Here is a 22,076-nt window from a genome sequence, read left to right as displayed (position 1 = left end):
CACAAAAATAATACACTGTGCAGCGCCATACACTGGAAATACCACCATGCAGTGATGTATAGTGACCAAATAAAAGTTTCATCTATAAAATAATCGAGTAACGGTCCTATACAATGGCTTAATGTTCCTACTCAGTCACAGCACATATGTAGGACTGCCTCACTGCGCTTAAAGTAGTCTTCAGGGACTTTGTTTTTCTTAGGAACAGCATGTTATATGATGCTTTATAGTGTTTTTACCTAGGAACTCATTAATACAAACCAGTATGATATCATCACAAATTAGTCATTTATTAGACATCGTACCTGAACGCGAATAAAGCGCGGTCGTGCATAATTCGGGAGAAAGTCTCGGACATGAGCGTACAACTTTCTACCATCAAACGTTTCATACTCTCTCAATTTAAGAGTGGCCATTCCTATTCTGCCTTCATGATCTGTTAAAGAAAGCAAATCATTCAGATGACAGCTAAATATAAACTACTGACCAGTGTACAGTTTTTCAATATGGCTTTCCTAATTAGAATCACTTGTATGAAAATTCTCCAGCATTAAAGGGTTGTCTCACTTCAGCAAATAGCATTTATCATGTAGAGAAAGTTAATACAAGGCACTTACTAATGTATTGTGATTGTCCATATCACTTCCTTTGCTGGCTAGACTTATTTTTCCATCATATTATACAATTCTCATTTCCATGGTTACAACCATCTTGCAATCCGGCATCGGTGGTTGTGCTTGGACACTTTGTAAATATATTTTGTGAATGTGCCCATACTCTATAGTGGTAGACCAAGGTAGACTTCACTTCATTAATGTGATCACAAAGTATTTTCTCCCTCCATTTACACCATGAAAAATGTCTATGTTTTAAACTATCCAAGGCCATTTAGACTTTTAGTAAAATATCTTCTCCTTTACTATTAGTTGAATCATATTTTAGCATGAAGTAAAGTATTTTGAGGGAATGTCTGACCTCTAGTGGATAAGTACATCACGTACAAGTGGAGGAAAAGCATGTCGAGTACGTAACCCACATCCTGCATGGCCAAGGTTATTCAGCTGAGCTGATTGAGCCTGCCCAGTGCCTTGAATGCCTTCTGCCTGGTCTGGATAGAAACATTGTAAAGGGGAGGAGTTAGTAAGATAACCACGCCCATGTGGGGGCGCCAGAAATATTTCTGCACCCAGGCGCCTGTGACCCTAGGATCGGCCCTGCCAAGGTATGTTGTGAAGAGACCCAAACATATCCAGCTGTGCTTGTTAGGCTGAGTTCACACTTCATTTGTTTCCATCAGTTATTGTGAACCAAAACCAGATCTGGTTCAAAAACACAGAACAGGGACAGATCTTTCCCTCATACCTGATCTCTGAGTAGGCTGTGCTACTAGTTTTGGCTCACAATAACTGATGGAAATAACTGATCAAATAACTGAAGTGTGAACTCAGCCTTAAACAGGTCATTCATAAACCAAAAGCATTAGATATGGAATACATTTCTCCTTTCTTTTGCTATTTAGGGAAGGTTTTATGTTATATTTTGAACAGAAAAAATGAAGACCCTTTTTTCTAATCTTGAACAACCCCTTTATTTTTAGAAGAACACAGCATTTTTTTTAAAATTCAGAACCAGAAGAAAACTGCATCAAAAAGTGCAGTGACATATTATTTTTTTTTAAATACCCACCCTAAGGGCTCATGCACACGACCGTATGTATTTTGCGGTCCTTAAAAAATGGAACCGCAAAAAATACGGATGACGTCCGTGTGCATTCTGTATTTTGTGGAACGGAATAGCTGGCCCCTGATAGAACAGTACTATCCTTATCCGTAATGTGGACAATAATAGGACATGGTCTATCTTTTTGCAGAACAGAAATACGGACATACGGAAACGGAATGCACATGGAGTAAGTTCCTTTTTTTTGCAGACCCATTAAAATGAATGGTTCCATATACGGTCCACAAAAAAACTGAACGGACACAGAAAAAATATACATTCGTGTGCATGAGGCCTTAGGCTGAGTTATTACTTTCACAATTGTGCTGCTATTGGTCAGTGAGGGTGGGTGGGGTTTCTGGTGTATAAACCCAGCACCCCGCAATTTCCACCGACCCCATTGTCAAAATGCCTATTCTTGTCTGCAAAATAAACAAGAGTAGGATGCGAACAGTGTGCTGTCGAAATTTTTTGCACTCCCTTGGATGTGGAAAAAAATATATAGTTGTGTAGATCAAGCCTCATACGCGGGTGGAATCAGACTTCTAAGAAACTGTCTACATGCAGCAGTAGTATATAAGCTGCTCTCTATAAGGGCTCATGCACATGACCGTATGGCTTTTTCAGTGTTTTGCGGTCCGTTTTTTTTACGGATCCGTTGTTCCGTTTTTTGTTTCCGTTGTGTTTTCGTTTCCTTTCCGTTCCGTTTTTCCGTATGCCACATACAGTATACAGTAATTACATAGAAAAAATTGGTCTGGGCATAACATTTTCAATAGATGGTTCAGCAAAATTGGAACAGATACGGAAGACATACGGAGTACATTCCGTATGTGTTCCGTTTTTTTTTTGCGGACCCATTGACTTGAATGGAGCCAAGCACCGTGATTTGCAGACAAGAATAGGACATGTTCTATCTTTTCACGGTACGGAAATACTGAAACGGAATGCACACGGAGACACTTCAGTTTTTTTTGCTGAACCATTGAAATGAATGGTTCAGTATATGTACCGCATACTGAACTAAAAAAACGGCCAGTATACTGAACGCAAAATACTGCCGTGTGCATGAGCCCTAAGAGAAGACAGAGAAATTCACATCATATTCTAGCTGCTATACTGGTAAACAGTATAGACAAGGGGGTGATCTATTTATTAGAGAGAGCATTTTAATTCCGTCAGGACAGACAAGGGATGCCCGAGATGCATTGACCATATAAGAAATGCTCATGCAAGTAACTTGGATTGTATATCCTTCACAGGCCTGGAGACAGTAGCCGTCTCTGTGCAGGAGGGGGGGGGAGATAGACAGAGGATTTTACGGACCCAAGCATTGGGAGAGCTTTATTTATTCCTCTAGACGTCTGAATATATGTGCCATGTACTTGTTGCCGCTTATGTTTGCATTCTGTGTATTGCCTGTATTTGTTATGTTTGTAATGACCCCTTATGCAGGCACGCTTTGTTGTCTGTTTCTATGGCAACGCGCGGTGCCGCTACTTGAAAGGGCGGCGCAGACACACACGCTGACGCACAGCCCGACGAAGCTTATGTAGCGTGAAGCGTCCGTCGCTGTTTGGTGCGTGTTAGATTGTCTGTCTGCCCCGTTCCCTGATTGAAACTCACTGGTGAGTGCCGCTGACTATTTTCTTCTTCGATACTGCTCATATGTACCTCTACTTACTATCGGCTGTGCACCATCGGTAGTGTGATTGGAAGACCAGTTGAATTGCCGGACACTTTGCTTGCTTGCGGATTGTATGTGTAGCTGTGCCGCCTCTTTTTCTACGTTGCCGAGTCTATTTATTCTGTGTTTGTACTGTTCACAGGCATGGGAAATGTATCCCCTGGTAATTTTATGATTATGTTAAGCTCTGAGCAAAGAAAAGAGATTACCGTAGAGTAACGCTGGCACTAGTACTGCTGTGTAATTACTCTCAGGACAGGTGAAATATAATGCTATACATTAGTATTGCGCAATCACGTCGATTTTTAATACTCCACGCAGCCTTAAGTTTTCAACAGACGAGAAGATCAGTCATGACAAATACAAAGTAAACCCGATTTGAATTCTGGACGTAATAAAGTAACATCTGGTCCTTACAAGGTCTTAAAGGGTCAGCAAAAGGTCAAAAAGGTTTTCAAAAGTTGAGATTGGTGAGGGTCTGAGTGCTGTGCTGTTGCACATCTGAGGTTGTATTTGCCCATTTTTAAGTCTTTCTAAGGACCAGGGTGTAAAGTAGAACTGGCTTAGTTGCCCATAACAACTAATCGGATTCCTCCTTTCATTTTGGACAGCTCCTTTGGACAATGAAAGGAGGAATCTGATCCTGAGCCAGTTCTACTTTACACCCGTTTGATAAATCTCCCCCAGATGTTTTTTATTATGATGTCCTGATGCTACCAGAAAATTCAAAGAGGGTGTACTTCATTTTTCTCATGGCTGTATGTTTGATAGATAGATTAGTTCAGGGGTCAGCAACCTTCAGCACTACAGCTGCTGTGAAACTACAACCCCCAGCTTGCACACTTGCTTGGCTGTTCTTGTAATTCTCATAGAATTGAATGAAGCATTCTGGGAGTTGTAGTTTCAGAACAGCTGTAGTACCAGAAGTTGCTAATCCCTGGGTTAGTCTATGCAATTGTATGTATAGGTAATGCCAAGCAACTGAGTAAATTTGAGTCGGGGTTGTGCAGGGTTTTTATATTAATGATCAATCCTCAGGATAGATCATCAAGATCTGATTGGCGTGGGTTCCGACACCAGGCAGCTGTAAGAAGAGGAGGCATTGCTAAGTGTGAGCACTGCTTCCTGTTCATTACACTATATCAGGCATGCTCAACCTGCGGCCCTCCAGCTGTTGCAAAACTGCAACTCCCAGCATGCCTGAACAGCCTACAGCTATCAGGCTACATCAGGGCATTGTGGGACAGCTGGAGGGCCGCAGGTTGAGCATGCCTGCACTATATATTGTCTCCCTTGCAGCAACGACGCAGTGTAATTACAAGCAATAGTTCCATTCAAGTGAAAGAAACAAGTACTTGTAATTACACTAGCTTCCCAGACAATGGCCAGTGTAATAAACAGGAAGCAGCGCTCACATGGAGCATCATCTCATCTTCAAACAGCTGATCGACAAGGGTGCCAAGTGTCGGACCCCGCCGATCTGATATGGTTGACCTCAACCCCTTTAAATACCTAACAAGGCTGTGTCTACAAACATGCTTCTTACTTGGGACAGGTACTCCATACACATTCACTTCTTCAATGAAAGTGATAAGACCTAAAATATCAGCGACCTCTGTAGTAGCGACGTTTTCTCCTTTCCACCTGAAAAAAAAAAAAAGATTTGAAGTTTTTGAGCGATCTTATTACAGCATGCAGTTAGACTAAAGTTAGACTTTAAGGCTGCTCAGAGCCTATTTTGAACAAAGTGTGGCCCTGGGGAAATTTAAAAGTGGGGCCCCAAATGCTGAAATGCAGTACCAACAATACAGTCACATTCTGTAAATTTAGAAAGTGCTGGGCAGAGAGCCCCAGCTCTGATCTCTTGCACTTCCAGCTGTGTTACTAGGTTCAGGTGCACAAGCCGAAAGTTTTATGTTAAAAGAGTTGTTCCACTAAGATAACATATTCCCTGCACAAAAATCGGGGCCCCCAGTTTGAATGTAGCAGCAGTTATGAATGTGTGCTGCTGGTCCATTCAGGAATGTGGTGCTGCTGGAGGTAGCCAAGTGCTTGTACTCTTATCCCCTAGCAGTCCCATAGAGTTAAAGCATAGAAAACCTCTATTCCTCATATAATAAGACATTTATTATAAGTTAGATGAGGGAGAAAAACATCTACAGTAGAAGTCTCTTCTGGGATATGAACCTGGGACATCTACATACAAGGATAAATACTACCTCCAGGATACAGCCTTATTTTGAGTACAGTGGTTTTCTGTACTTAGAAAGCTAATACTGATTACTAATGTCTTTAAATCATACATTGTGTCTGTGAAATAAACCAGTAATATGTATTAGTTTTCTAAGCATAGCAACTATATTCAACATGGTAAGGCTATAGTAAGTAGCATATATTATATGTACATGCAGTGCGCCAATGATTCAGCCCTGCCCCTGGTGCTCCGATGTGCTTATTTGGATATTATTAAAAATATATCTGCAGCTGTTCAACATACAGACAAAAGAAAAGTATCAATTTAATAAGCATGATCAACTCTATCAGGCCAGTATGCCTGTGTTTAATAGGGTTGATCTTGCTGACAGAGGCCCTTTAACAGTGTATAGACCAAAAACACACAAAACAGAAAAGTGGCTGTAAGAAATAACATTAAGGGTCCATTCACACGTCCGTTGAATGGGTCCGGATCCGTTCCGCAGTTATGCGGAACAGGTGCGGACCCATTCATTTTCAGTGGGTGTGCTGTCCGCATCCGCATTTCCGGTCCGTAGCTCCGGAAAAAAAATATAATATGTCCTATTCTTGTCCGCAGCTGCGGACAAGAATAGACATTTCTATTGGGGTGCCGGCCCGGTGCGGATCTGTAAAACACTGCGGACGTGTGAATGGACCCTTAGTGTCACAGCTGTATGATTAATAAATTACAGGACAGAAGATTTATTTATTCAAATACAGAGATAACGCCACTGAATAACAGTTTTAGCTATTAACCACCTGCATAGCAATTTATGCTCCATAGCAAAATCTGGAATGAAGCCCAACTTTACTAAGACTATCTTAACTGAATGGGAATTCCGAACTAGAAAAGCTTATAATTATTTTGCTCTCCAATATGTGACATGCCTTCTTTTATTTCACAGGCATAATGCACACAGTGATGATACAATATGCAGATAATGGACACACCAATGTCAAAGTACAGGAATAATCTTCTCTGTAAAGCTGCAGATTATGAACCATGCAAAAAGTGATGTAACAGTAGTGGGTTAATACACACAGTCGTGTCCAGTACAGAAAGCACAAAGTGATATCCAGCACAGGAATAATGCAAGAGATGATGCCACATTACAGGTGACATCACATAATGTAAGAAATAATGCGAAAAATATTTATATGGTAAGTATATGGATAATGCGTGGGAAGAGAACACAGTGCACTGATAATGTCCTTTCCTTGGCCTCATGATTTTTATTTACTTCTCTATGTTTCTTTGCCATCAATCATGGTCATCAAATAGTAGCCACTGCACTGCTCTATTGCTAGAGCGAGCACTCTGTACAGTATTAGAATGTATTGGCTCCGATGAGCCAAAGTTATTACTTTGCGTAACTTCATAAATAGATTTCTACTGTAAAAAAACATTTCCTGAACGTGGGTTCGGTTTCAATGTACCGCTTGGAACCAAAACCGAGTTCGGTAAAAGGTTTTTAACAGTAGAAATGAATTTCTGAAGTTATTACTTTATCACCAAAGTAATAGCTTCGGCTCACAGGAGCCAATACATTCTAATACTGTACAGAGCACTCGCTCCATACAGTATTCTAACAATGTTTTATGCAAATCGATTCGCTCATCCCTAATGTCTACAATGCGCAGTCATATTACTTTCTTTCACTCACCTGAAAGTGTCTCCTACTCTGTCATGGAAATAAACAAAGTTTTGCTCATCCACCATTAGAATATCCCCAGTGTTAAAATACATGTCTCCTTTCCGGAACACATCCCTCAAGATTTTCTTTTCTGTGTGAGATTTGTCTCCAGCATAGCCTCCAAATGGAGAAAGTGGTGTGATCTTGCTGATAAGAAGTCCAGGCTGACCTAACAGTATACAAAAAGTGTGAGTAAATTTATTCATAGATGTATGTCAGATATACATTAGGGTTTTTGATCTGGCCCCCACTCAAAAATAAACACTTTGGTTTTCTCAAGGTTCTACTCAAGATCTGCTCTTCATTCCAGAAGAAGAACCATTTGTGTCCATGTACTGTTTGGTTGCAGTTTGGCCCCATTCACTTGAATTCAGACTGGTTCTGCATTGCAATGTTTCAAATTTTTTAAATCTTGGACAAGTCCTGCCATGAACATTGATCACCAAAGTATTAACCATCTGTGAATCTATCACTTTGTAACTGCTATTACAAACACCATTTTTACTCCTGTTCCTCTATTTTATGCTGGTGGGTCCCTGGTGACACAGATTTGTCCATAAGTTTCAGGAAAATTGTGGTATTACTGCAACTCTTGCATGACCTCAATGTTTCCCTATGGTGGAGAAAAGGTATGAAATGAAACAAGCGACAATGCATGGTATTTTTATGAGGCATTTTTATGTGTGAAGTTATCAGCTTATCAGACTTTGAATCTGGTGATAATGAGGTCGATGATATAATGTAATGAAAATGATTTGTGGCATGGGTAACAAGTGACCTCTATGGGCACAGTGTCCTCACACGTGGAGCAGACTTTTAGACCAGTAGCAAGGGACTGGAGTGGAAGGGTCTTAATTATGTGAGATTGGCTCGAAAGGATAGGCAGGGACAGACTGGGAACTTAAAGTGGCCTTGAAAATCTAAACGTGGTCCCATATTGTAGGCGAATTCAAAGTGACAGGTGGAGCAACACAAATAAGTAGTGTGGGGTAACTCAAACTTCAGTGTTTATTCACACTTGCGGCAGTTGCACAAAACAAAACGTCACTTTGCAGTCTTTGGCATTAATTCACACACAAATGGAAAGTTCAGTTTGCACAGAACAACATATTCACTTTGCATTCTTTGGTGTTAATTCACACACAATGGAAAGTTCATATTGCACAAGTCACCTTGTTGGCAGTTCTGCCTCCAGTAGTCCACAGCAGGCTTTAGGGGGCCAGTTTCCCCTGCACATGGGTCTCAGCCCCTAAGTCCGGCACAAAACCTTAGATCTCAAACCAGAGACTCAGCTGCTGAGCCCAGCTGCCTATTTAAGGACAGCCAGGTGCTTCCAAAACCCGGTCCGGCACTTAAACTTCGGTCCGGTATTTGACCTCACCTGGCTGGAAACCAATAAAATAAATGCGCCTGCAGAACCAAATAACACAGTGCAGCACAAATACCACCACCCTCACTGCAGTATTCAAGTGTATCACTGTCCTGAGGATGACCATGCAGTTGAATTCAGGAGGGCACTTGCAGCTGCCGGCCAGGTGCATAAGAATCTGATACTCCTACTAATTTATGTTGAGAGCACCAGATCATTATTTACCTGGATAATAACAGATCACAATTCATCCATCATGAATTGGATCCTATGAAAATTGCACGGTTTCCTATAAAAAAAAAAAGACATGATATCCATGTGAATAGAGTAGGAATCTGCAACCTCTGGCTCTGCAACTGTTCTGAAACTACAACTCTCAGAATGTTCTATTCCCTTTTAGGGGAGTTATAACAACAGCCAAGCAAGTGTGCATGCTTGGTGTTGTAGTTTCACAACAGCTGGACTGCCAAAGGTTGCTGATCCATGGAACAGAGTTTTAGAAATATTCTTGGAGTTGAATATGCTGCACTGAAGAGCAATGCTGCAAATTACTGCCAATAGTGACATTGTCCAGCTCAGAGTCCACATATGAGGATTCAAGCACTGCATACCTTTCTTTGCTTTAATACAGCGTTCCTTGGCATCTCTCATAGGCTCATCCTTTTCAATGTCATATTTGATGAACGCATAAGGCATAAATATCTGTTAAAAGAAAACCAGGTGAGTTTGCATTGAGGTATTGGAGTGTATGGAAGAAACTAAACAGCATTCGCTAGGTATAAAAAGGTATAAAAGAACATAATAACATTACGATTGCTTTACCTGATCAATGAAGAAAAAAGTACAGTGTGGAAGCATAGTGCTCAGACATAGACACTGATTGGAGCAGCAGGGCGCATGCTCAGCAGCTGTTCCAGTAAAAAAACTGTGCTCTTGCAGCTGGTCAGACAATGGTCAAACCACTGATTTATCATTTATCATCAATCCAGTGGATATTTGACAAAATATCTTGGATGGAATACCCCTTTAAGGCCCGCTTTACATATATCAGTTGTGTCCAGCCAGCTATTTTAGGCTGGGATCCTGACACAACTGATATATGTGTACTGCATGTCAGTGTACAGATCCAGCATCAACACATTGATGGCGCCGGACAGAATAACCGAGCATGCAGCATTTTTGTGTTGGCTATTTGAGATCCGGCATCACGACTGATGAGCCAGATGTATGAGAATGATCCCATAGAAAACCATTGGATCAGTTCTGGCTCAGCTCCCCTCTGGTGCCTTCTGGTTTATGCTGGAGGGTCACTGAGCCAGATCACCGGACATATGTGAAGTTCAACATTTAATATTATGACTATTGGAAGAGATGTGGGATAAGAAAGACTTAAAAGATATTCTAGGAGAGGGGAGAGTTTTTCATATTTGAAGATTTCTCTTACAAGTTTGAGGTTTTAAAGTTATTGGTAAATGTAAGACAAAAGGGGGCTTTATATTGAGGATTTATAGATTTGTATTGAAGAAATAGTTACAAGGGGTTAAAGGACAGGAAAACCATGAAAAAAGAAGGAATAGGAGAGATCACAGGAACACAACGGGGCCATTTGGTAAAATAAAAGGGGTGTTAATATACAAATAATAATTATAGTGTGACATAATACTGTATCATTATATTGGAATACACACCAACAGGGTTAAATAAAAGAAATTATAAAAACATATAAATGTAAATTGCGAGAATACAAGTGTGTTACTTATGGAATGGGCATGTCCGAAAATTAGGGAATTTGGGGACAAGGTAATAAGTGTAGTTAAATGGGTATATAATGATATTTTCAGTATGGATAATTATTGTGATGAACTGAAAACCTAATTTTCCAGTAATTATATTGTACTGGAAGAACTGTGTATTTCACTTAATGCCATTATGAAAATTATATAAAAAAATTAAGGGATATATGGAGATGCCAAAAGGATTATATAAACAAAGGCAGAGGATAATTTGGCACATTGAACCATCTAATTTTGTGTCTGATCCACTGACAGAGTATGGGTATAGTGGGTTAGGTATATATGTCCATATATAGTTTGTCATATATTATGTATTTATTGGAATATAAAAAAAAATATAAAAAATAGTTGAACATGAATACAGGTGAAACTCGAAAAATTTGAATATCGTGCAAAAGTTCATTTATTTTAGTAACGTAACTTAAAAGGAGTTGCATTAATGCAACTTAAAATTAGAATATTGTGAAAAGGTTTAATATTCTAGGCTCAAAGTGTCACACTCTAGTCAGCTAATTAATCCATATCCCCTGAGCAAAGGGTACCTGAGATTATGACTATGGGGTTTTGATAAGCTGTAAGCCATAACCATCCAAATTACCATATTTTTCGCCCTATAACACATGCCCATAAGATGTACCAAGGTTTTTGAGGAGGAAAATAAGAAAAAAAAAATCTTTAACCAAAAGGTGTGCTTTTGGTGGGTTTTGAACTAACGGTGCATGACACTATTATGGGGGAGATGTGGATGTCACTGTTATCGGGGATCTATGGATGGCACAGTTATGGGGGGGATCTGTGGATGGCACTGTTATGGGGGGGATCTGTGGATGGCACTGTTATGGGGGGGGATCTGTGGATGGCACTGTTATGGGGGGGATCTGTGGATGGCACTGTTATGGGGGGGGATCTGTGGATGGCACTGTTATGGGGGAGATCTGTGGATGGCACTGTTATGGGGGATCTGTGGATGACACACTGTTATGGGGGGAGATCTGTGGATGACACACTGTTATGGGGGATCTGTGGATGGCACTGTTATCGGCGATCTGTGGATGGCACTGTTATGGGGGGATCTGTGGATGGCATTGTTATGGGGGATCTGTGGATGGCACTGTCATGGGGGGGATCTGTGGATGGCACTGTCATGGGGGGGGGATCTGTGGATGGCACTGTTATGGGGGGATTTGTGGATGGCACTGTTATGGGGGGGGATCTGTAGATGGCACTGTTATGGGGGATCTGTGGATGGCACTGTTATATATGTGTCATCCACAGATCCCCCTATAACATTGTCCCTCAACTTAGTGGCCTATTTCAGTGGCCCTGCCGCTCACAGCAGTATTTATATCTAAACAGTAATCCTTAACCTCTTAATAACTTTAACTTTAGCCTTCTCCATTCATAAAGTGGGAATAGCAGGCGCGTGATGTCAGTGAGTGATATTACGCTGCTGGCCTCTCTGCCTGCTACTGGAGATTGTTAGTAAGTAGTGACACATGGGAGAGCTCAACTTTAGTTAAAGTTAATAAGAGGCTAAGGATTACTGTTTAGATATTAATACTGCCATTGCCGGACTCCAGCCCCTCCTCCCTCCCCGCTGATACATCGCTGTGCTGTGCAGCATCGCAGCCGGCGATGTTTCAGTGTTAGTGATGTGAAAATGGCAGCATCCCCCCCCCCTCCCCAAAATTGCATCTTATGGGGCAAAAAATACGGTATAACAAAGGCTTGAAATATCTCGCTTTGCATGTAATGAGTCTATCTCATATATTAGTTTCACCTCTTAAGTTGCATTAGTGAAATAAATGAACTTTGCACGATATTCAAACTTTGAGTTTCACCTGTACATTTCTTTGTGAAGCTACAGTTTATGAGCCATGCAACAGTAGTGGGTTAGTACACACAATCATGTCCAGTACAGAAAGCACAAAGTGATATCTAGCACAGCAATAATGCAAAATGCTATAAAAAAATAAATAAAAGGAAAATAGTTAAACATGAACATTGTACCGAAGAAACTAAATAGGGTGTGAACCTTCATTAAGCTGGATATAATAATATAAAATGTGTTTAAGAAGCTAATCATGTGTATGCAGTGTATAGTACACTTATGAACAGAGAGACCGACAAGTAGATACAGAGTGCCTCTGGATTGATTTAGTTGGAAAGCAAGTCCTCGGCACGCCCTGTATAACTAGAACTCAAGTGTTTGCATTTTACTTAATTCAACAAATAAATCTCTGGTCATTTTAGATAGATGTGTGTAGAGGAAGTTCACCACTTTTCCACTTTTTTTGCAAAGGCTTTTGATACTGTCCCTCATAGACGTTTAATAGGTAAAGTAAGGTCTATAGGCTTGGAAAGTAATTGGACTGAAAACTGGCTTAAACAGGACCTTTCACTAGTTTAAAAACTAACTATATCTGTGGGCAGAGCGGCGCCCAGGGGCCACCCTGCACTTACTAGTATGTCTGGGCGCTGCTCCATTCACCCGGTATAGGCTCTGGTGTCTCAGCTCCGTCTGTTGTACTGGACGGATTTTTTGTATTAGGCGTGTCCCTTGCTGCAGCGCTGGCCAATCGCAGCGCACAGCTCATAGCCTGGGAGTCCCAGGCTATGAGCTGTGCGCTACAATTGGCCAGCGCTGCAGCAAGGGACACGCCTAATACAAAAACCCTAATTAATCATGAACGAAAGCCCAGCATTGATACATGCTTAGTATCAATAAGCACATGTACACCAATTCTCAATTGTCTAATGAGTATTGGTGAATCTACTGTATTGAAGGTGTTGTAGTATCAGTATGTTTCATACATACAGTATAACACATTTACATGTGGTTGATCCCAGTGTACTTGATGCAAAGGCGACAGTGGTTTTTAGAAACTTACTCTGTGTAAGGAAGTTGCTCTTCCTACTGCGCCAACTGTGTTAGTGTAATTCAAGAAGAAAACATTTCCTTCAGTAGCAGCATAAAACTCATACATTTGAATGTCGCCGAATCTTCTCAGAAACTCACTCCAGACATCAGTCCGCAGGCCATTCCCAATAGCCATCCGGACATTATGTGACGCATCGTCATCTGACTGAGAGAAACCGAGTATCAGACATCAAGATCTGCACATTAGCAATTGCAAAGGTTACACCTACAGTATCATCATAACGTATATATCTGCTACTTTACAGTTTACATCATAGTTTGCTATATTGACCATGATTTAGGACCCTTGCCTATTTGCTAGAGCATGCATTAAAAGGATAAGCTATTGATTTCAGTAAAAAAAAATAATTCCTTATTGCCCCTGTGGTGGAGCTGCGGGGAAACTGAACACACGCTGCTAGGCTCCCTCTGGATAGCTTATTGTTGGGAGACCTTACGTATATAAATGGAATTGCCACAGATGGAAAATCACTTTAAAGGAGATGGTAGATATGCTTAATAAATATAAAAGCTGGTTGTAAATTGAAAAAAAAGAAAAAATTGTTTAAAAAAATTGACCTAACCTGGCTAACAATTATCATTATATCAATATTACCAAAACCATCATTGCTGATGCAATTCTATTTTAACAGGTCAGTAGAATATACTTTGAAAGCGATGTCTACCCTGCAGGTGGAAGTGGTCATTATATGAAAGTTTTAAAAGAGTTATGCAAGTACAAAACCTCTGAATCAGGGGCAAAACTATATGAAGTTGCCATGAAGCCCTGGCACTATGAAATGGGGCACCTGGTATCACAAATGGCACTTAGTAGAAGAAGGGCCTGTTACAATTTTTTGCAGAAGCCTCTGCTCTAAATAAGATGCTGAATACAAAAAAAAGAAAAAATTATACACTTAACCAGAAATTAAAGGTACCTTAGGGACGTTACAGAGGTATCTCAGCACTTCCCCAATGTACTGCACAACAGTCACATTGTATTTTCTACAATCATCCCAAAACTGGCTGGCTGAAAACTTCTTGCGCAAGACTATAGTGGCACCTAAGAGCAGTGAGAAGAAACACAAGTTATATGATAAATCACAAATTAGTATCCTTATATCTCAGCATTATTTATGGGAAATATCTATCTAATGAATTTACCCCTTTCCTTATCTGCAGAGATATTCGCTCCTCTAAAAGACTGCTGTCAACGAGACGTGAAGCAATAGTGGTCATCATACTATACACAATACACTGCACTGATACATGTCTTCTAATAAGGCTACTTTCACACTAGCGCTTGATCGGATCCGTTCTGAACGGATCCGATCATATTAATGCAGACGGAGGCTCCGTTCAGTACGGATCCGTCTGCATTAATAACTTAGAAAAATTTCTAAGTGCGCAAGTAGCCTGAGCGGATCCGTTCAGACTTTCAATGTAAAGTCAATGGGGGACGGATCCGCTTGAAGATTGAGCCATATGGTGTCATCTTCAAGCGGATCCGTTCCCATTGACTTACATTGTAAGTCTGAACGGATCCCCTCGCCTCCGCACGGCCAGGCGGACAGCTGAACGCTGCAAGCAGCGTTCAGCTGTCCGCCTGGCCGTGCGGAGGCGAGCGGAGCGGAGGCTGAACGCCGCCAGACTGATGCAGTCTGAGCGGATCCGCTCCATTCAGACTGCATCAGGGCTGGACGGAGGCGTTCGGGTCCGCTCATGAGCTCCTTCAAACGGAGCTCACGAGCGGACCGACGAACGCTAGTGTGAAAGTAGCCTAACCTGGTTGCTCTCCTTTGAGGATTAAATGGTTAATGTGATGTGAATTCATGATCCATGTGTTGTCGCTAAATTTTAGATGGTATGAAGCCAAGTTAAGACTATGGCGCTCAGGTTGAGCAAGCTGACTTGCCCTGTACTGGACTGTGCATCTAGGCTTCCTTTGTTGCCACATGCTAGGCATTCCGCGCTTACCAACATATCTGATGATGAAGGGGATTGGATTTGGTATGGCACTCATCATCCCACTAATTTTTCAATGAAAAGTTTGGTTTTCTGGTTTTAAATTACATTAAATTGTAATAAATAAGGTATTGATTCATTGACTTGCATCCATGGAAAATACAAGAGGCCTTAGTCATCAAAACTGTCTCACTGGAATGTGAAATTGTTGATCAAACCAATCCGCTTTTACTTTCAGAATGACAGTGATAAAAACGAATGAATGAATGAAGAGTGATGTTACCTTTAAGAATAGAACCGTGGACTCCAATCAACATAGCAGAGCTGTGGTACAGTGGGAGGGTAATGTACACAATGTCTCTAGGTCGGACATGGCAAAATTCAAACATGCCACTAGCCATACTGATTCGTTGATGATTTATAATAGCTGCTTTTGGAAGTCCTGTTGAGATAGAACATGAAAATATAAAAAACTTGTACATGTCCTCATCCTATCCCGCCTAGACTACTGCCACATCCTCCTCTGTGGCCTCCCCTAGAATACTCCAATATATCCTCAACCCTTCTCTTTTCTGCTTATCTGCCCCTCCCAGGATTGTCTCATGAATTCCTCTCAAGCATCTTCCATGCTGTGGAACTTGTTGTTGCCCCAAAATGTCTGACTCTCTCCCACCATCCAGAGTAAACCAGTGTCCACTACACAATTGTATAAGAAACTTCTTCCTTCACCTACTGTCTCTTTCTCTTGTCGCTCGTAAGTCCTCACATGTACTTATCTATCAGTTTGCCACTTAGTGAGTTCATGTTTTTTGTACTTATTCACATTATAGAGGGCCTTTCATATGTACAACACCCTGGAACTACTGGCACATAAATTTTTTTGGGGAAAAGTGGAAAATTTCTACAAGTGCATATTCACAGGATATGGTGGTTTGTCAGGAATTCATGTCCATGATACCAGGAGAAGCAGCATTACCTGTGGTTCCAGATGTGTAAATATACATGGCCAGTGTTTTCCCCCCAACAAATGACCTCAAGGATTTTGGAACAGAGTCACAAGAAGCTGCTTTGACTTTGTCAAGGAATGTTTCTGTTTCTTCACTGACGGGTGTTTCAGTTATGTAGAAAACTCTGACATTTTCTTTCCTGAGCTCGGGCATGACTTCATCAACGGCATCCTTGAGCTCTTTAAGGCAAAAGAAGAGAAAACGCTATAAGAACATTGCTTATGGTAAAATGAAAAATGGTTTGTTTAAATAAATGCAGCTCCTATGTAACTGAATTTTAAACTTAGAAAAAAGAACAAAACACAATTTGCATAATAAAATCAATCTACTACTTGGAGACCATCAATAAAGCTCTGGTGATGGATCTGTTTTTTCTAATTATGGGGCACTAATTAGAACTTTGAGGTCACAATGGTGTCCTGCTGAGATGGATCATTAAAAGGGACTAGGTCAGTAGCTTTGACCATGCTAAACTGCTGATATACCCAGGGGAGAGCAGGACAAATATATGTTTTGTGGAGTCTTTATTATCAGGAGTAGAGTGAATATGAACTTTTATTCTGCCAGGTTCTGGTCCTACAAATGCACTGAAGGAGGAAATTTACTCTCTGCATTGAGACCCTTCATAGCCCCTGTCCTCTGGGGTCTGAGTGACAGTTGTAGCATCCAAGCAGGTGACCTGTACAGCTGTGGGATCACCATAGGGTTCCATCATAATCAATGCTCAGAAGAACCAAAGAACAATGTGCCCACATTGTAGTCATCTGAAAGCAGCATAAAAGCCCTTTACACAGGCCGAGAATCGCACCGATCGATAACAAGTGTTCATAATAACGCATTAACTATGATCAGGTGGTGTAAATGTACCGCCGATTACCTGAGTGAAATGCTCGTTCATCGGGTAATCCGATTGTTTGTGCGCACGCAAAGATGATCATTTACCGGCAGCAGATCGTGCCGCGTAAACACGATCTCCTGTCGGCAAACAACGAGTCTTTATGGGGAAGAGCAATGGCACCAATGATGCAAATATGTACTACACAGTGGGGCAGCTATTGAGGGAGCAGAGTTACTAGTCGCACCTAAGTCTTGAATTTGTAGTCGTATGAATAAATTCTTAGTTTATCTAATTTTGCAGTAGATATTAAAAAAACAAACAAAAAAACACATTAGCCATGCGCTGGAGCAATACTGATATGCCATGAATGTCAATAAATCCTACTTTTGTTAGAGGGAACAGAGAGGTTGGGGACTACTGTTTTAGGTTACATATGCAGATGTGTCCTTCCTTGCAATAATCTAATTTCCTACTTGCAGGTCAGGGAAGGAGAAATGTACTATAACAATTGTCATTAAAATTCTCAGTATTGAATATCTTATTCAATATGAAAAAATACATACAGTACGTATCTTTGAAAAAGGAAATTCCGATGTGTCTCCTGAGCTATAAATTTGCTCCAGTTTCTGACATACATTATATTAAAAGGGAATCTGCCACCGTAATTCTTGACTCTTATCTGCAGTAATACATGAGTACTACTGCACATAAGGAGACCAGACTACTGCCCCCTGTTCCCCACTGTCCGAAGTCAAGACTGCACTGAAATACACAATCCGAACTGCTACGCTGTGCTAACATTATAAAGAGGATTCATGTGCACATGCACGGCAGTCCCAACGCACTGCTTTAACCCCTTAAGGACCGGGCTCATTTTCACCTTGAGGACCAGGCCATTTTTTGCAGATCTGACCAGTGTCACTTTATGTGGTGATAACTTTAAAACGCTTTGACTTATCCAGGCCATTCTGAGATTGTTTTTTTTCATGTCCCATTTGAAGCCCCCCTGAGTAGAAACTCCATAAAAGTGACCCCATTTAAGAAACTACACCCTCAAGGTATTCAAAACTGATGTTACAAACGGCGTTAACCCTTTAGATGTTCCACAAGAATTAATGTAAAATATAGATACAAAATTTCACTTTTTTGGCAGATTTTCCATTTTCATATTTTTTTCCAGTTACAAAGCAAGGGTTAACAGCCAAACAAAACTCATTATTTATGGCCCTGATTCTGTAGTTTACAAAAACACCCCATATGTGGTCGTAAACTGCTGTATGGGCACACGGCAGGGCCGCAGAAGGAAAGCAATGCCATACGGTTTTTGGAAGGCAGATTTTGCTAGACAGTTGTTTTTTTTTACACCATGTCCCATTTGAAGCCCCCCTGATGCACCCCTAGAGTAGAAATTCCAAAAAAGTGACACCATTTTAGAAACTATGGAATAAGGTGGAAGTTTTGTTGGTACTAGTTTAGGGTACATAGGATTTTTGTTTGCTCTATATTACACTTTTTGTGAGGCAAGGTAACAAGAAATTGTTTTTTGGCACCGTTTTTTTTGTTTGCCATTTACAACATTCATCTGACAGGTTAGATCATGTGGTATTTTTATAGAGCAGGTTGTCACAGACGCGGCGATACCTAATATGTATACAATTTTTTTATTTATGTAAGTTTTACACAATGATTTCATTTTTGAAACAAACAAAAAATTATGTTTTAGTGTTTCCATAGTCTAAGAGCCATAGTTTTTTCAGTATTGGGGCGATTATCTTGGGTAGGGCATTATTTTTGCGGGATGAGATGACGGTTTGATTGCCACTATTTTGGGGTGCATATGACTTTTTCATCGCTTGCTATTACACTTTTTGTGATGTAAGGTGACAAAAAATGGTTTATTTAGCACAGTTTTTTATTTTTTATGGTGTTCACCTGAGGGGTTAGGTCATGTGATATTTTTATAGAGCCGGTAGATATGGACGCGGCGATACCTAATATGTATACTTTTTTTTATTTATGTAAGTTTTACACAATAACAGCTTTTTTTAAACAAAAAAAAGATGTTATAGTGTCTCCATATTCTGAGCCATAGTTTTTTTTTATTTTTTGGGTGATTGTCTCAAGTAGGGGCTCATTTTTTGCGGGAGGAGGTGGCGGTTAGATTGGTACTATTTTGGTTGGCGTACGCCTTTTTTATCGCTTGCTGTTGTACTTTTTGTGATGTAAGGTGACAAAAAATGGTTTAGCACAGTTTTTATTTTTTATTTTTTACGGTGTTCATCTGAGGGGTTAGGTCATGTGATATGTTTATAGAGCTGTTCAATACGGGCGCAACGATACATAATATGTCTATATGTCTTCTTCCTATTTTTTTTCAAATTTTTTTTTTACTTTATTTTTGGACAAGGACGCTTTTTTTTTTTTTTTTACTTGAAACTTTTTTTTTTTTTTTTTTTAACTTTAAATTTATAAACTTTTTTTCACTTTATTTTTTGTCCCACTATGGGACAGGGTCTGATCCTTGTTTCAATACAGCACAATACATCTGTATTGTGCTGTATTGAACTGTTAGTGTCTTACACTGTAAGACGCTAACAGTTGCCTAGGAGACCCAGCCTGGGGGCTGGGCCTCTTAGGCTTCTGTAGATAACAGGCCCCAAGCTTCGGAATGGCTTGGGGCTGCCATGACAACGATCGAGTCCCCGCCACAGCAGAGCGGGGACCTGATGCTTCAGGTGAGGGAGCGCAAACCTCCCATATGCCGCGTTCAGCGCTGACCGCGGCATATGAGGGGTTAATCCACTGGCATCGGCGTTATCGCCGATGCTGGTAGATGCAGCAGGGATCCGGCGGTCAGTAACCGCCGGATCTCTGCTGCTGACCGGGGGGACCGCAGGCGGGGGGAGGAACGACTCCAGAACAAGAGCGCTCGTCCTCGAGCGCTAAGTGCCGGCGTTTGAGGACGAGCCATCTCGTCCTGGGTCATTAAGGTGTTAAAGGCTGACAATGGGGAAACTGGTTGTAGTAGGAAAATAAAAATGGTGATTTGGAGGCCTTATCTTCAGTACTACTCATGTATTACTGTACATAATAGTCCAACATTGTGGTGACAGATTCCCTTTAAATCCAGCAGGCTGCAGAGAGTCTTCCCCTTCCACTAAGTCCTACCTTTTTTGAGGAGAAGTGCAAAAAGTTGCAAATCATGATGTAAATATAGCATGCGTGAAAATGTCACTATTTAATGTGACTTTTGTGGTGTAAAAGCCTTGATAAATCTCACCGTGTTCAATAGCAACCACCATACAGTATTATACAGTGGCCTATAATACTCAGGCCCATGTCTGTCAAAGCTGATCTATATTGTTATCTCTTCTTGGACAAAATATATTGATGATGTTTTGTTACTGTGGACAGGTACAAGAGAAACATTTTTATCTGTTTGTATCTGAGTTAAAGGGCATCTGTCAGCAGATTTGTACCTATGAAACTGGCTGATCTATTGCATGTGCGCTTGGCAGCTGAAGGCATCTGTGTTGGTCATATTGTTGAGAAAAATGATTTTTTTAATATATGCAAATGAGCCTCTAGAAGCAACTAAGGTGTTTCCACTACACCTAGAGGCTCTGCTCTCTCTACAACTGCTGCACCCTCTGCAGTTTGATTGAGACAGGGTCAGGCAGTGTAAACGTCATCACATGGGACCAACACAGATGCCAAGTGCATATGCAACAGGTTAGCCAGATTCATTGGTACAAATCTCCTGACAAGAGCATCTGTCAGCATGATGGACCTTATTAAACCAGGCATATCGCCTGGTAGAGTTGATTATGCTGAGTAAAATAATACATTTCTTTTGTTTCTAGGGTCAATAGATGTAGGGATATATTACTTTTTATATTCTGCAAATTACCAATTTCGAGCACCAAGGGGCTGGCCGTAGTGCCTGGAGCACAGCTAATGCAATACTTATGTACTCCCCCTTCCCCTTTGAGAGCACTAGACCTCTCTCCTAGCCTGGTTTTCTTGTGCCTAGACTGTCATGGCCCAGTGATTCAGCGTTACTACAGCTGAGCTCATCCGATCCACGGTGCAAGCACCAAGTCACTAAGCCGATTCAGTGCTTAATTTGTGATATATACAGAAAAAAAGGGGGAGATTTTTCAAACTGGTGTAAAGTAGAACTGGCTTACTTGCCCATAGCAACCAATCAGATTCCACCTTTCATTTTCCAAAGGAGCTGTCCAAAACGAAAGGTGGAATCTGATTGGCTGCTATGGGCAATTAAGCCACCCCTAAATGCTTTACCTGCAATGGTGTATCAATGATGTTGCTCTTTCTGTGATAAAGGTACAGCAAACTAGTAAAGAACGCTGTCAAATGACACCTATGGGAAGATGGTACAGTCTACCACACTCAGGAAGAGGGCAAACAGCTTCTGCTGGCTCTTAACACATGGGCATAAACATGTCAGGTGGTTACTGTGGCGTCTGAGGGCAAATATAGAAAGGCTGTGCTGGAAGCTATGGAGTAGATGGCAGTGATATGGACTCTGGACTGGAAGGGAATTAGTGCAGGTAATGATTCTCAGTCCTATAAATATGACTCCTTCCAAGTGTCATACAAAGCAAGAAAGAATAACCCTCAGGATTTTTCCTTTTAGTGCTGATGTGCCCCCTGGGCTTAGATATTGTTCTACCTTTATTAGAAAGAGGAAAATAAACTGTCAGATGACATGCAGAATGTAAAAGTAAATTTCCCATTAAAAGTGTCATGTCTGACCCAGGAAGAAGTACAGCAGCGTTTTAAAAAGTTTAAAATAGATAAAAATAGCCAGGACCGGATGGCATAC

At 40.9% G+C, this 22,076-nt stretch overlaps 1 protein-coding gene across 1 annotated transcript in view; it reads right to left on the bottom strand.

Moving 5' to 3' along the window:
* SLC27A2 (solute carrier family 27 member 2) overlaps positions 1-22,076 on the bottom strand; it is a 59,409-nt gene that overhangs the window by 3,561 nt on the left and 33,772 nt on the right. The window contains exons 2-9 of the mRNA XM_044283262.1: positions 16,359-16,568; positions 15,666-15,824; positions 14,356-14,480; positions 13,389-13,583; positions 9,316-9,406; positions 7,306-7,504; positions 4,953-5,050; positions 306-436 (exon numbers count right to left, since the gene is read on the bottom strand). Of these exons, the coding sequence (XP_044139197.1) occupies positions 306-436; positions 4,953-5,050; positions 7,306-7,504; positions 9,316-9,406; positions 13,389-13,583; positions 14,356-14,480; positions 15,666-15,824; positions 16,359-16,568 (1,208 nt within the window). The remainder of the gene's footprint in view (positions 1-305; positions 437-4,952; positions 5,051-7,305; positions 7,505-9,315; positions 9,407-13,388; positions 13,584-14,355; positions 14,481-15,665; positions 15,825-16,358; positions 16,569-22,076) is intronic.

This window comes from Bufo gargarizans, chromosome 2, assembly GCF_014858855.1.
Source record: "Bufo gargarizans isolate SCDJY-AF-19 chromosome 2, ASM1485885v1, whole genome shotgun sequence".
Taxonomy (NCBI): Eukaryota; Metazoa; Chordata; class Amphibia; order Anura; family Bufonidae; genus Bufo; species Bufo gargarizans.
The sequence above is the reverse complement of the archived record's forward strand: the minus strand, read 5'-3'. Positions and strand labels throughout refer to the sequence as shown.